Genomic DNA, 14270 nt, shown 5'->3' with positions numbered 1-14270 from the left:
TTGCACGTCGATTTTGGTGGTGTAGAATTTGTATTTATATGAAAATAGTTCCACAACTGAAACCTCAGAGACCCTATGCTCCATTTGGGATAAAAGGAATTGATGATGATGATTTAAATGGTATATTAGTTAATAAGAATTATCTATAAAATTTTAACCAAGTCCTGATAGGTAAAAATGACTGCTTGATAAAGTTTTGAACTTACAGTTTTCCAATGAGAGTTCATCTTTTATTTTGTTTTTTTTTTCGTGGATGAAGTAGAGTTCAAAATGCCTTCGCACTTACAGCAATCGTCACCTACTGCGTCGTGTGGTGTGGCCACTACAACAATGCCTCCTACTCTCTTGGGGAGACTCTCTTCCCGGAACTACTTTTTGCTTACTCCGGGAGGACCCAGAACAATGTCTAAAGCATGCGCTTGGTTTTACAGTTTAGCAAATCTCTCCATATTTTGTGGCGTACAGGAGTATTGCGTTCATCATGAAATAAAAACAAAATGTATGGGAATATTCTGCAAATTATTTTTAACTCAGCAGGTAGTCCAACATAACACAAAGAATAGTACTAAGTTTGCGTTTCACGTGAAATAGCTGCCAAAATCCATACAAATTGCATTGCGTGAAATATGCGGGAAATTTCCTATGTAGATCACGGCGAAGCAGTACTCAGTTCACATCGTTAAATGGTTTTATTAGCTTAGCATACATTTGCAAATCTCAACAACCTAATAAGCCATTTAATGCACCTAGTTTTTGCTTATCAAACATACACTACTTATATACCCTACCATCAAGGATGATAGATTACCATGTTGAGCTTTCAGTTATGCCGAAAAACGAAATTGAGCGAGAAACTTCGACTGCCACGTCATCGGGCACTCGGCAGCCAAATTCTACCACTCTTCCAATCAGTCGTTATTCAGACGGTAGTGAAGTGATATAAGTGTTGGTTGTATTGATTTTTTCGTATATCACCAACACGTTCTCAGTTATCTCGTAAATAATACGCTGTCACGTTTAGGTACATCCGCCAGTAAGCTGATTCTTTCGAATTCGCTGAGAGTCGGTTAACGGCCTGATATTGGCCACACCTTCTAAACTTTTTTCACCATGCCTTACCCTCATTCAGAATTGGTGGCTGACTTAGCTTTACAGTAACAAATTCCCACGAGGTTTGCAACTTGATACATAGACCTAAGAGTCACAGAAATCGATAAAACCTCATTGTAGCCCTGTTTCAAACTTCTCATAACCAGGTTCCATTATCAAATTTGAACAGAAATTTTAAGCAAATTGTTTAAAAAAATAATTTATTACCAATATATCTTTGAACTTACCATTCCAACTAGTTTCCACTGATCGTTGAAACACAGGTACCGTTGTGTTTCTTTTGCGTACAGTGCTATTTTGAGATTGTTGTTCACATAGTCCGGGAGGCCGACTATCGTTATATTTTCTGCAAATAGAATAATAAAAATAGATTTTACTAGCAGGGAATAAATACAAATTCTTTGAAAATTACTTGCACTTTAGAAAGAAACAAAAAATTATAATAATCTAAAGGTGAAGTTGAAATACCTGCGTACAAAAACTTCAGAGTAGTTTTATGGTTTTACATATATATAGCAGATATTTAGGCAGGTATTCACATACAAGCATCTGACTTTACCACTTACACATACATTTAAATCCTTATGAAGAAAATCTGTAAAATAATTTTTGCATTTTACCATAAATTTTATTGGATTTTACGCTCCAAAAAATTCGTTTACACTATAAAATATTCTCATTCTCCCATTTACCCGAAACTTTCAAACTTTTAATATACATTTTCATCTATCCTGCTCTCCACTTGTGTCATATCTCTTAATAGGAAGTGGAGACCCTTCTGTCGTATCTATTAATAGATCTCTCCACATTGAGTAAAATATCAGCCAAAAATGTTAAAAATTTTCAAAATATATTTATAAAAATTGCAATCAAAGCAATAACAAACCTTTTAAACTAATTTAGCTTCCCACTACATCGAGGACATTGACTTTGGGGTCTAGCGGAGCACTTCAGTTGGGATTCTTCTACCTAGCGAAGTTACAAGCCCTGAGCACATACAAATGGATTGTAGTAACAATAAATATGAACACTAATAACTTGTGGTTGGCATTTTCCATGCTTATTATTATTGTTATTGTTGTTGCTCATCAAACTGCACCGCCAATCAATTCATCTATCCGCCTGACAATTCGTCAGCCTAGCAAAACTTTTATTGACATGAAATGAAAACTCGCCGCTTTTATTTTCGATGCAAACACACACTCGCACACAAATATACATTTATTTATTTATGCACCCTTTGTTTGTGGTACTCGTATGCTGCGCAAGCGTAGCGCTACTTTGCCTTTCTCTCGATATTGATGCCACCACATTCGCTCTCACTCTGCGATTTATTTGCATACTTCTTTAAGACGTGCCGACTGAGTGACTAACTGCCTATCAACACATCAATATTTGTCTTGCGTTTAATAAAACATAGCAATAGCGCGTCTATTTATACCCCACTTCATTGATGAAAGGCTTCCTTGACCCGATCGCTGCACATCCAATAAAATATAGTTGCAGCTTCATAGTAGCAAAATATTCTCTTAGACAGTCGAGCATTGCCACACTGCAATGAAATCATTCCTGAAACTACGAAGCGTGTTCACAAGGGTCCGTCCATCAAGAGAGACCGCCTCTTAATTACGCAGTTAACTTTTCCAGATCTTTACAATGTGCTCTACCTTTTTCCTCCTTGTACATACACTATTAAGCTTCCTTATGTTATGTTTTCTGCCATTGACAAACCCTTGCAGGGTCTAGCGGCTGCGCTGGCGATTGTATACAAACGCTCTTGCCCATTCTATTTAATGGCGCAGAAGCCTCGACGAAGACAAAATCCGACGAGGCATTCCTTTGAGTGCTTGAAAAAAAATTCTGCGGATGGTGGTCATTTGCACGTTGGCAACGGTGAACAATTAAGGCAAACTGCTACAAAAACGATGGTACAATGGATTTTATGCGCTTTAGAACGCCATAGGCATAGTGCAGCGGAAGATCCAGCGGATCCAAACGCTTCGACTCGGAAAGTATTCGATGGGGTACCAGCTGCATCTGAAGAGGAATCTCTTTGGAGTTGTCCGACTGTTTCTAGCACAAGAAAGAAACGACTGGAGCGCTTTGTTAAACTCAGCCAAAGTCTCTCAAGAAACGACACTGCTTTGTGGCCATTTGTCATAACTTAAGAAGTTTCTGCTTCGGTTTTTCTGAACTTTTACTTCCTTAGAGTTGAATTACAAAGAAAAACTCTTTTTCGGCAATTGCTTTGTGGCAATTTATTCAATAACTGCGTTAATTAATCTAATCCGGGGATTTAAAAAATCTCCCTCACGGTCTATTTTTAAGACTCAATGAAATGCAAATTTCATTGTATTCGGTGAAGTATTCCAGCAGTACAGACCATGTCGACTCATTGGTGCAACTAAGGATATTTTTTTACATTTTACTCGCTTCATTTTGCCATAATGGTCGCTGAGGGTCGCATTGGGTTCTTATTCTGTTTTGGGAGGGAAACCTTAAATTTTGAAGTAAAACTTGCTTGGTCGACGGTATAATAACCCTGTTGTTTACTGTGCGACTTTTCTGATAAATTTTGAGGTTCTGTTCCCTGACATCTAAGGTCTTCTGTGGAGATGTTCCAGGCTTCACTACCGTATAGCGAGGTGGGAATAATAGCTAAGCGGTTCCGTGAAATCTTCGTTCTCCTGCCTGGAAGGCGGCTCTTTTTGTGATTTCAGCAGTTCGCCATAAGGATTCCGCAAAAATTTTGTAGTCATAATTAATGGCTACTCCCAGGTATTTAAATTCCTTCACTACCTCGAACCCATAATCACAGATTTTCCGACAGAAGTTGGAAAAAGTGCTTTGGCTTAGGCTTTATTTATGTCTTAGCCCATATTTTTTGGTGCTCTTTCGAGAATGCAATGATGCCTTATATGAGTAATTAAAAATACTTTCCCGTCATTCACATCTTAATTGTAATCTCTATTATACAAAGAACCCTGAACCCAGTACCCTGAGCACTTAACACAAATTTTAAGCTATTATTATTATGTCTAATGAAATAAAGGTACCCTGACCCTGATGTAAGTAGTACCCTGACATATAAAAAATCTTCTCAAGAGTTTCACAATTCTTGTTTTGCATTAAGTGGAGCCAAGTCGCTTCCTATGAGTAAATCATCTGCCAACTCGCCTCGCCCTCTACCCATCGTTCCTTCATTTGGAATTCGCTACACTTTTCAAGTTCCTCCTTTACAATTCTTACACCTCTTTGCGATTTGTAGAGCTGCGTCATATACTGATATGGAATGGATTTATGTACTGCCTGACATGCCACTTAAATGGGCAAATATATGCATAGGCTATGTGTGTGATACTATTACTTGTTTTAGTAACTATTAATATGCGAATGAGTGAGAGTGCGCCAACACCCGCACCAATCAAAAAATCAAATAAAACATCGCAAACAAGAAGGGCAACAACTTTGCAAGCTTCAACTCGAACTCGAACTGGATACCTGTAAGGGAGCTGCGGCCAACAAATGGCATCAGCAAAAGCTAAAGGGTTCTAAAATAAGCGCTAGTTGATGTTGGAGTGAAATAAGCCAAGGTGTGTGTATTGTGTGGAATGATGAATGGAAATGTTTGAGAGTTGTTCTTGGCTTGGTCCAAATTTCAAAGACTCTGCTGCATAGCTCCAGTTGAATTTGAGCAATGATCTGGTTTATTGTAATCTTAATCGATTGAGGTTGATTGATATAAGCTTCACAATTTTAATGGGCAATTCACGACACCTCCATGAGAGATAACCATACTCTCAAACCCTTCAAGTAGGTTAGGTTACGGTGGTTGCTAAAGTCCATAAGATTTTAGAGGGGGTTATGGATTATGTGGAAGATCTTTGGAACTTTGCATATTGGTGACAGTGTGTATCGTAGGATTCATCGGATACATTTGCTGTGTCATGTCGCGGGAATGGATAAAAACGCTTCGGCTCTGAAAGCATTCAATGCGGTACCAGCTGGAGTTAGCAGAGGAAGTGGAAGGCCTCCTTTGAAAAGATTAAGTGAAGAAAGACTTGGCTACACGTTCGGTTATCGCGAAAATCAAGAAAAAGAATAACAAGTTTCGACTCAAGTTCCTATCTTATCCTTATTGTAGTGAAACCACGATAATATACTGCGGATGGCTGCCGATTCCAAATCTGCTAGATATTCAAAGAAATAAGAGCGGTCCAGTAATTGAGGAAGCGCCTAACGCTCTCCACCACCTCCTCGTTTCTGTAGCTGCGACACAAGTCATTTGAAGGAAACCTCGTACGTTTCGCATGCATTTCCATTAGGCCGTTTATGTATGTAGAATACTAATGAAACCGAATCCAGCCACGTCCATGTATGTAGATACTTTGCTATAAATTTCACCATCAACTGTTATGACCTTGTTTTCAATGAAGTACAGCTCAATGATGCCGCCGACCTAAATCGTACCAATCAGCAATTTTTTGTGAAGGTATTGTCACTATTGAACCTGTTTTGAACTCCCCTCATAGTTTCTTCCTGTTAGGTTTATCCCCCCCTTTTTTCCTCTGTATGACATCACATCGGACGAATGTGATTCATTGATTCATTCATACCAGCTGTCCGTATTGGAAACCCCTTTATAACTACAACAAAAACAGTGGTGGAAAGTTATATTAAACAGCAGGAGTTCGGTGCATGAAACCACTTCAGTTTTGAAGAGTTTCCACCTAAAAGGTGACGCATCGCTGCCAACTGACGCTGACGCTGATGAACTGCCAAGGCTTGAGTAGATTGCGAACGGCCAAGAAGCCGGCCGCAGAAGGCGAGTACCTATTGTCGGCATCTAAAGCAGACTGTAAGTCAGTCAGTCCGTCAGCCAGGCAAGCAGCGTGGCATTCAAGTGGAATTTGCCCGCCTTGAAAAATGCACAAACGTGCAACAATAATAATAGCAGCACCTTCGCCTTCGCCTTCGACTCTGCAACATTCATAAATAGCGTCATCTGAAGGGGTATTGCTATTTTCCAATATACTTGCATAGAATATGTGGATACTAATACACGCACACAGTCACCTACATACATGTGATTATATGTAGAAAAAAGTTTCTTTTGAAATATGAGCTCACTGATTGTTGGAAAATATGAAATAAAAAGCCTACTGTAGTTAGAGCTTCGCGCATAAATTTAATTACCACCAATGGTCGTCGAAGCAGCTGGCTGATTGGCGCACGGGCTGATCGGCGAGCGGGCTGTCGGTTGGGCTAGCAGTCTAGGTGCTGCGATAGCGCCTTTTGCTGCGGCAAGCAGTTCCATATTCACGGCATACGGCAGCCAAGTTTCTGACAGTTGAGCACCGCAAGCACTCGTTGTACGCCTGGAAGCTCACTGAACTTGCAACACATCTTGAAAGTTGCTCTTGTTATGCCACAAGAGTACTCTACATACATGTAACAATAATTTGCACAACAAAAAAATCACAGAAAAACCAACCATCTTTGCGCATAATGCTAAATTTTAAAACAAAATAAATAAGAATTCAAACAATAACAGAAGAGCGACCAAGGAACGCTCAATATTCGTGCACTTGCTTGCTTGGCTGGCAGGTAGCTTGGCTCTTCGCTGCTTGAAATGTTGCTTGGTTGGTCGGTCGGATAGATGGCCTGTGTATTGAACCTGGTAGTCACCTATCAATCTATCTCAAGTGCTTTTTCAAGTGCTTCACTTATTGGAGTGTGGTTGTTGATCGCTCGCCAGCTCACTTGTTGGCGGACCCTGGTTAGATTCTCGTGCTCTTGCGCTTGGTTGCTGATGACTTTCTGCTTCCTATAATATTTCTACATTTATTAATAACATTGCTTTTGCTCTTGTTTTATTTTTACTTTTGTTTATTTTTTATTTATTTATTTATATTATTGTGTGCGTCAAGCGATGGCGTTTGCAGCTGAGTCAAAACGTCGCGAAGTTCAATACCCCACTTGAGTTGTTGAGGGCGAAAAATATAGAAATGAAAAAAATGCAGAAATAAAATAATAATAAAAACAAACAATGCAACTAGTTACGAAACACCTTCGCCACCTTCCCTAGGCATGCGCTGCACAGTGGGACAGAAAGCGTAAAAAACGTGAAAAGAGGAATAATCGAATCTGATACAAGACTGAGTGCATGAAATCGTGTCTAAAAATGCGTTTGATATTTCAAAGATGAATGTTTTCGACAGTAACGAGGCCTCTCTTCTCCTTACTTATCCCTCAGAATACTACAGGGTGGTCGATTATTAGTTCTATGTTACTTTGACAGGGACTGCTCATTTTTTCTGCCAATGCACAATTCCGTCTCGGTGGCTATGTTAACTATGATGGCAATACTGCCACATCGGGGGATCGAAATTTCCATTATGATCGTCAAGGGGCAAATGCAACCTGAGAGAATGATAGTGTGGTGCGAGTTGTTAGGCGGTGGCATCACTGTTCGATTTTTCTTTGAAATCGCTGCTGGAAACACTACGCCAGAGGCATGATATTTTTGCGACCGGAAATTGAAAACATGAAATTGAACGATCCTTGGTTTCAGCAGAATGGCACGCCATGCCACAATCAATCTTTCCCGCACCAAAATTGGTAATTGAGTTATCAACTGTTGCAACGATGTCAACCAACAACCTCGGCGCTGCAGGTTTAGACTTATTTGTGGTGTTTCGTGATGGGCAGATGTTGTGCGAAGAATTCATTAATGTATCACGCGAATATCGGGCAAGCCATTCGAGAGAGCCAGAAACTGTCACGAACTGTGCGAAGCTAGCCGAGGCAGCCAGCCACATGAAATAAAGCGAGTTCTTTAAATTATGGAAATATTTGCTCTTTCGAGTACATACTACAATAAAATACAATAAAGCAACGAAAATAATTGATTCTTGTTTATATCTTTTATTTTTTAATTTTTTTTAAATAAACCACTATATGGACCACCCTGTACCCGTTACTCTGGTCTTTTATTGTTTCCTCTACCAGGCTCAAGCACATGAAGTTGTTATTTTAAGGGCAATTTTCTCATCGATCCAACAAAGCGAGCTTTATTAATCAGACCCAACCGTCAAATCTGATTTTCTTTCATGGTACAGTTAGAGAGGCCATATATATATATACATATATATATAGAATTGACGCGTACACCCTTTTTGGGTGTTTGGCCGAGCTTCTCCTCCTATTTTTTCGTGCGTCCTGATGTTGTTCCTACAGTTTTCAGCCGACTCCGAAAGGCAAATATATTTTTATGAGAAACTTTTTCATGCTCATTGCCTGCCGAGGGGCGACCGCTATTAGAAAAAAAATGTTCTATCATTTTGTTGTTTCATGCATGGAGATTCGAACCTACCCACTTCCGATTGGTAGTCGCGCACCAAACCATTCGGCTACGAAGGCCGCCGTTCGGCTATGGAGGCCATACGTACAGGTTTATGTCTATGATAAGTTGTGTGTAGTGCGATTTTCCTCCATCGAATATGAATAGATTATGGAATTTTATCGAAAATGGTTAATAAGACTTATAAAGCGACAACTGCAAGCGCCACTAAAAGGAGTTTTGCCATTAGCACTACCTGCCTACCTAAGCTTCAAATTTTTAGTAAAATATCCTATCTTTCATAGAAATTATTTACAATATAATCGCGCTTGCTGCACTGTATGTTGTGTTACTCTTCTTTGATAATATCTTCTTGCTAATATTTTTTAACCTATTAGTATTTCGTATGTCTTTCGTTCTGAAGCAAAGCTTTAGCAACTATGCAAATACTTACTTGATAACTTAAAGTGCTTTTTTCTATTTTCAATTACATTTCATATCAGCTGCTCGAGTAGTAGCATTGACAGCTGGATCTGATTGAAATAAGTAGAGTGTCACTTAAAAATAGAGTCTTGCCTATTTTTGAACCATTATTGCCAATTAGACAGTTTTTTCCGAATATAATTAACTATGTATTTCTAGTGCTCTTCACGTTAAAGTAATCTTTTAGATTAAAGTAGATAATCTATGCAATTTATTTCCTATTTTAATTTTTTTTCCGCCGTAGCCGAATGGGTAGGTGCGTGATTACCATTCGGAATTCACAGAGAGAACGTTGGTTCGAATCTCGGTGAAACACTAAATTAAGAAAAACATTTTTCTAATAGCGGTTGCCCCTCGGCAGGCAATGGCAAACTTCCGAGAGTATTTCTGCCATGAAAAAGCTCCTCATAAAAATATCTGCCGTTCGAAGTCGGCTTGAAACTGTAGGTTCCTCCATTTGTGGAAAAACATCAAGACGCACACCACAAATAGGAGGAGGAGCTCGGCCAAACACCCAAATAGGGTGTACACGCCAATTGTATACATAATATATATAATTTATTTTCTATGATTTAAGACATTCACAAGGGAGTCGCAGAATGTAGTAAAATTTAAAAGGCTAAAAATAGGTTTCGATGGGTTCGCAAGGCACCGTATAAGTCATATGAAGTTTTTGACGGTTAAAAAATGGATTTTTGTGGTTTCGTTATTCTTATGATTTTAGCTCCGCTTACAACATCCAGTTAGGCAAAACCCAAATTTAGCTTTGTTTATTATATCGATTTTCATGCCTTCAAACTACGATATGCGAACAGCTTTAGTTTTGCTTTAGTTTGTACTACGCTGCAAATAATAGCTGCTTTCGATACACCAACCAACTAACGAGTAATGAGTAAAACAAAAAAATGTCATTGACTCCAAATTTCCCTTGATTTGACACCACTGCATTATTTCCGCTCAGACGAATTGTTATGTAATTCCATCGCTTTTCAAAGCATTCCACCTCTGATTACGCAAAATGTATTTAAAAAAATATCCCTTCTTATTCCTGAAAGCACTGGCTTACGGAAGTAGCTTGTGAACTAAGCGGCTAAAAACAAAGTCGCTGAACATCGCTAAATTGGTTTTGCTTCCACGCACAAATTTTTCGCTTAGCGAGCAGCACAGTTCTCTAGCGGGCAGAGAAATGTTGAAACGCAAGCAGCTGATAACACCGTGCAGCAACCAGAAAAAGCAGAACAATGCGATATAGAAAATGTGATATTACAAACCCTTCAAAATAAAAGGAACAGATCTGTATAATATTCAACCACCTGCCGTTTTGGCCCTAAAGGTCACAATTTTTTTACAGTGTATTGAAGTTTTCCTTAATTATTTGGAATAACTCTTATAAAACTATATTTACAGTTAATATTGCCTCTAATGTTCCATACAAAAATTTAAAGGCGCATATTTTTTGGGGTCATTTGTGGGTAATTTTGATATTAATTTTTTTAAATCTTAAAAATATTAAGCTTTTAAGGTGGATGGAGGGTTAAAATGCTTCCCATAAATCTACGCCGGAAAATTTCATTGGGGTCTTCACAGTGTCTTCGCAAAAACAAAAAAACCGAAAACGACAAAAAAACAAAAAGCGGTACATGAAGTTGACGGCTCTTAAGGATATGGCTGACTTATCAATCTGCAGTGAGCCTTAACTACTTATATATTATACTTAATTTTATTATTTTATTTATTTAATATTTCAAATTTAAACTGAGGTTTTACTAATTTCGTTTCTAATTACCTGCCGACATGTATTTATTAGAATTGGCATTGAGCAAATGGTCTTAAGGTTTACATATAGTACAAGGGGGCGTCAAATTGATCATCCAATTTTGTTTTTGAATAACTTTTTTACCAAGCGAAAAAGAGTATGTATTTTGAGTGATGGGAATTCATTTTTGGGCCTTCACCCAGATCATTGCTTGTCTGTTTATATATTGCTGCTGTCACAAGTGCCAAATGTGATTGACGTACGACGCCATTTGCAAAAATTATAAGCCTCCGGATGGGGTGATTAATTTTGCGCCACCTTATATTTGAGGTATACTGACAGCATAGCATATAATAAATAAGTATGGACTCAATGTGCAGTTGTGTTTGAAAGCTTTAGAATTTTTAAATTTTGGGTATAAAATTTTATGATGCCGAAAATAATTATATAAAAATTTAAAATACATTTTTTTTTTATTCGATCTGTCCACATTTCGTTTCTCCATTACATTATAGCTATTTATATGTATGCTTGCCTCCAACGTCACCTGACTTTTTTTGCATTCAAGCAAACGGCCATAAAAAACTTAATTTACAATGGTTTTGGTACTCTATTTTTTCGATCAAAAACTTGTTGTTTAATAGTATTCATTTCAATCGATTGCTTATCACGCTTGTGCAGATAATTTATGCATTCACACCGACATAAAAGCAGTAGTGCTTGTAGTAGCAATAATTTGCGTACCCGTCGCGTAGAAAATACGTCACAAATGGCTTGATTCGCAGCAAGAGCACTGGTATATCTAAGCAAATCATTGTGTTGACATCTGTACGTATCTTTGAGATACTTTTGGTAAGCATGCAAACTAATTGTCTACATAAAAACAAATGCATTCAACGTGCTGCATAACCATAAAAGTTGCATGTAAACTTGCCTTGTTGACACTACATTTTTACATATTAGGCTGGACATGCAAAATAATACGAAAAAATACGCACGCGACTACGCAACAAATGCGTTTTGTAATAAAAGTAGTGCAGCCAATAAAGCAAGTTAAATGGTGTTTGAAAAAAATTATCAAAATTTGCATTAAACAAAACTGCGATAGTAAAAACTATGTAAATTAGCAAGAAAATCAAATCACACACTTTGCACGCATACAATTAACTGTACTTTATATGGTGGGTTGCTTCAGGCTAAATGTGCTCAAGTGTTGGGTTGTGCACTTTTTGCACACAGTGTTGCAACAAATGTCATAAATGCATGGCAGCCAGTCAATTTAAACTTGTGCATATGTATGAGTGTATATGTGTGACTATGTATGCATATTTCATACGAATCGTCTGTCCACCTGCATATTTATCACTTCATTTGTCCCCTGCTCTTCGCTGTGCAGTAGTAAAAAGTAACAGACGTTTTATTAATTGAGTGCAAACTCAGCTAATATATTTACATGCAATTTGACGGCGCAACACTAAATTATTATTGTTGGAAATGCTGTCACTTATGAGTTTACTTCTCACTGTCCAGCTGAGTTGATGTTTTTCAAAGGCAAAAAACCAGCTGGCTATAAGAGATTGCATGGCGACAGGCCCAAATTTGAAAGTGGCACGCTAAATATTTAAGTTCTGTCAAAATTTTCCACTGGTCGATGAACCACAAAATGAAGTTGTGAGAAAAACACAAAACACTAAAATTCATCTGCCCCAAATGCTTTTATACCAACGTCAATAGTTTTACTGGCTGAAGGTATTTGCATAAAAATATTGTGCTGCGCTCGTTCGTAGAACTAAATATATGGCATTTCAAAAAAAAAATTGTCATTCAAATTATTTATAAAAATTAGCAATTAATCGAATTGTAAACAATGACCTTTACACGCTGATGGCCACATTTCTGTGTATTTTAAAACTGGGTGATTTTTTAAGAGCTATAAGAAAGTTTTTCAAAAATACACACATAAAATTCAGAAAAATGCATAAAATTTTTATTTAAATCGATAGTACAGTCCATATAATTTAATGTTTGAAGATTATTTCATGCAAATGTTGACCGCGACTGCACTTCAAATGGTCCATCCGCTTAGTCCAATTTTGGCATACTCTTTCCAATATTTCGGTCGGTATCTCACATATAAATGCTTTAATGTTATCTTCCAATCCGTTAATTGAAGCAGGCTTGTCTGAATAGACATGAGCTTTAACATAGCCCTACAAAAAATAATCTAAAGGCGTTATATCGCACGATCTGGGTGGCCAATTAACCGGTCCCGAACGTGAAATAAAATGTTCACCGAACTCGCCTCTTAACAAGTCCATTGGTACGCGTGCTGTGTGGCATGTGGCACCGTCTTGCTGAAACCACATGTCTTGCAAGTCAAGTTCTTGCATTTTGGGCAAAAAAAAGGTGGATATCATTTCACGGTTGAAGAAGCACGGTCCAATGATACCTCCAGCCCATAAACCGCACCAAACTGTGAGCTTTTCTGGATAAATTGGTAGCTCTTGTAATTCTTCTGGCTGATCTTCACTCCAAAATCGATAATTCTGCTTATTTAGGTACCCATTGATCCAAAAATGAGTTTCGTCGCTGAGCACAATTTTTCGATAAAAAAGAGGATCTTCGGCCAACTTTAACTTTCTTAACAGAACACGCATTTTTATAATAAAATTCAATGATTTGCAAGCGTTGATCGTTTGTAAGACGATTTATGGCTAAATTATAGACCAAACTGAAGATGTTTGACAGTGAAACAAAACAGGAAACGTGCGTCAGCTGTTTAAACCAAAAATCACCCGTTATTAACATAGAAGTACGCGAAAAAATTGCTTAAGACGTTAGATGAGTTTGAAAATAAAAAAAAAAACTATTATCCCATTACATTGGGCAGTATATCTAAAATATTTACGCAAAAGTGTAAGTCAATTAAAAAAAATCTTTTTGGAATCTAGCCTTGGAAGGTTGTGCTTATTATACCAGGTCGGTGTAGTACGTTGCTTGGGCTTACTTGATTTCTCTAAAGGTAAAAAAATCGATCTTGTAAACATTTTGCACAGTTCTTCGAAATAAGATGGGTTAGTGCTTGAACTAAGCTTTTTTTCAAAGCAACATTTAAAAGGCAAAAAAAAATAATATCAGTCATCGACTGCCTTCCGAACCATAGGGTCGTTTCCACAGCGAAGTTGTGTTTTCTCGTCAGTGCGATTATTCTTTTCTCTACTTTCCTATTTCTCATTTACTTACTAATTCGTGTGATTTTGCCTCTGCTGATTAATTGTTTTTGGAGTGTAAGCCGAAATGTCCCTAGAGGGGACATTCCCTCCACTAGGGAATAACAGATTTTCCTTGTTATCCCCTAGTCCCCAACCAAAGAGGAAAAAAGCAAAATCAGTAACTACAGAGTTTTTTCCATCTTTACCAACAGTAAAAAAAGACAACCCAAAATATCTCGTGGTAAGTGCTGTTGATAATAATAAGCCCCTGAAAAAATATTCGTGTTTTGCAGTGCATAAAGCCCTGCAAAATATAAGCTCAGAACCTATGAAAATCACGGACTTAAAAGATGGAAATCTTTTATTA

The 14270-nt window shown here is 37.8% G+C and overlaps 1 protein-coding gene across 2 annotated transcripts in view; it reads right to left on the bottom strand.

Moving 5' to 3' along the window:
* Positions 1 to 14270, bottom strand: part of LOC129246349 (pneumococcal serine-rich repeat protein) — a 231051-nt gene that overhangs the window by 23823 nt on the left and 192958 nt on the right. For both annotated transcript variants that reach the window (XM_054885099.1, XM_054885101.1), the window contains one exon: positions 1338 to 1456. In XM_054885099.1, coding sequence (XP_054741074.1) covers positions 1338 to 1456 — 119 coding nt within the window. The remainder of the gene's footprint in view (positions 1 to 1337; positions 1457 to 14270) is intronic.

Source organism: Anastrepha obliqua, chromosome 4 (genome assembly GCF_027943255.1).
Source record: "Anastrepha obliqua isolate idAnaObli1 chromosome 4, idAnaObli1_1.0, whole genome shotgun sequence".
NCBI classification, from domain to species: domain Eukaryota; kingdom Metazoa; phylum Arthropoda; class Insecta; order Diptera; family Tephritidae; genus Anastrepha; species Anastrepha obliqua.
The sequence above is the reverse complement of the archived record's forward strand: the minus strand, read 5'-3'. Positions and strand labels throughout refer to the sequence as shown.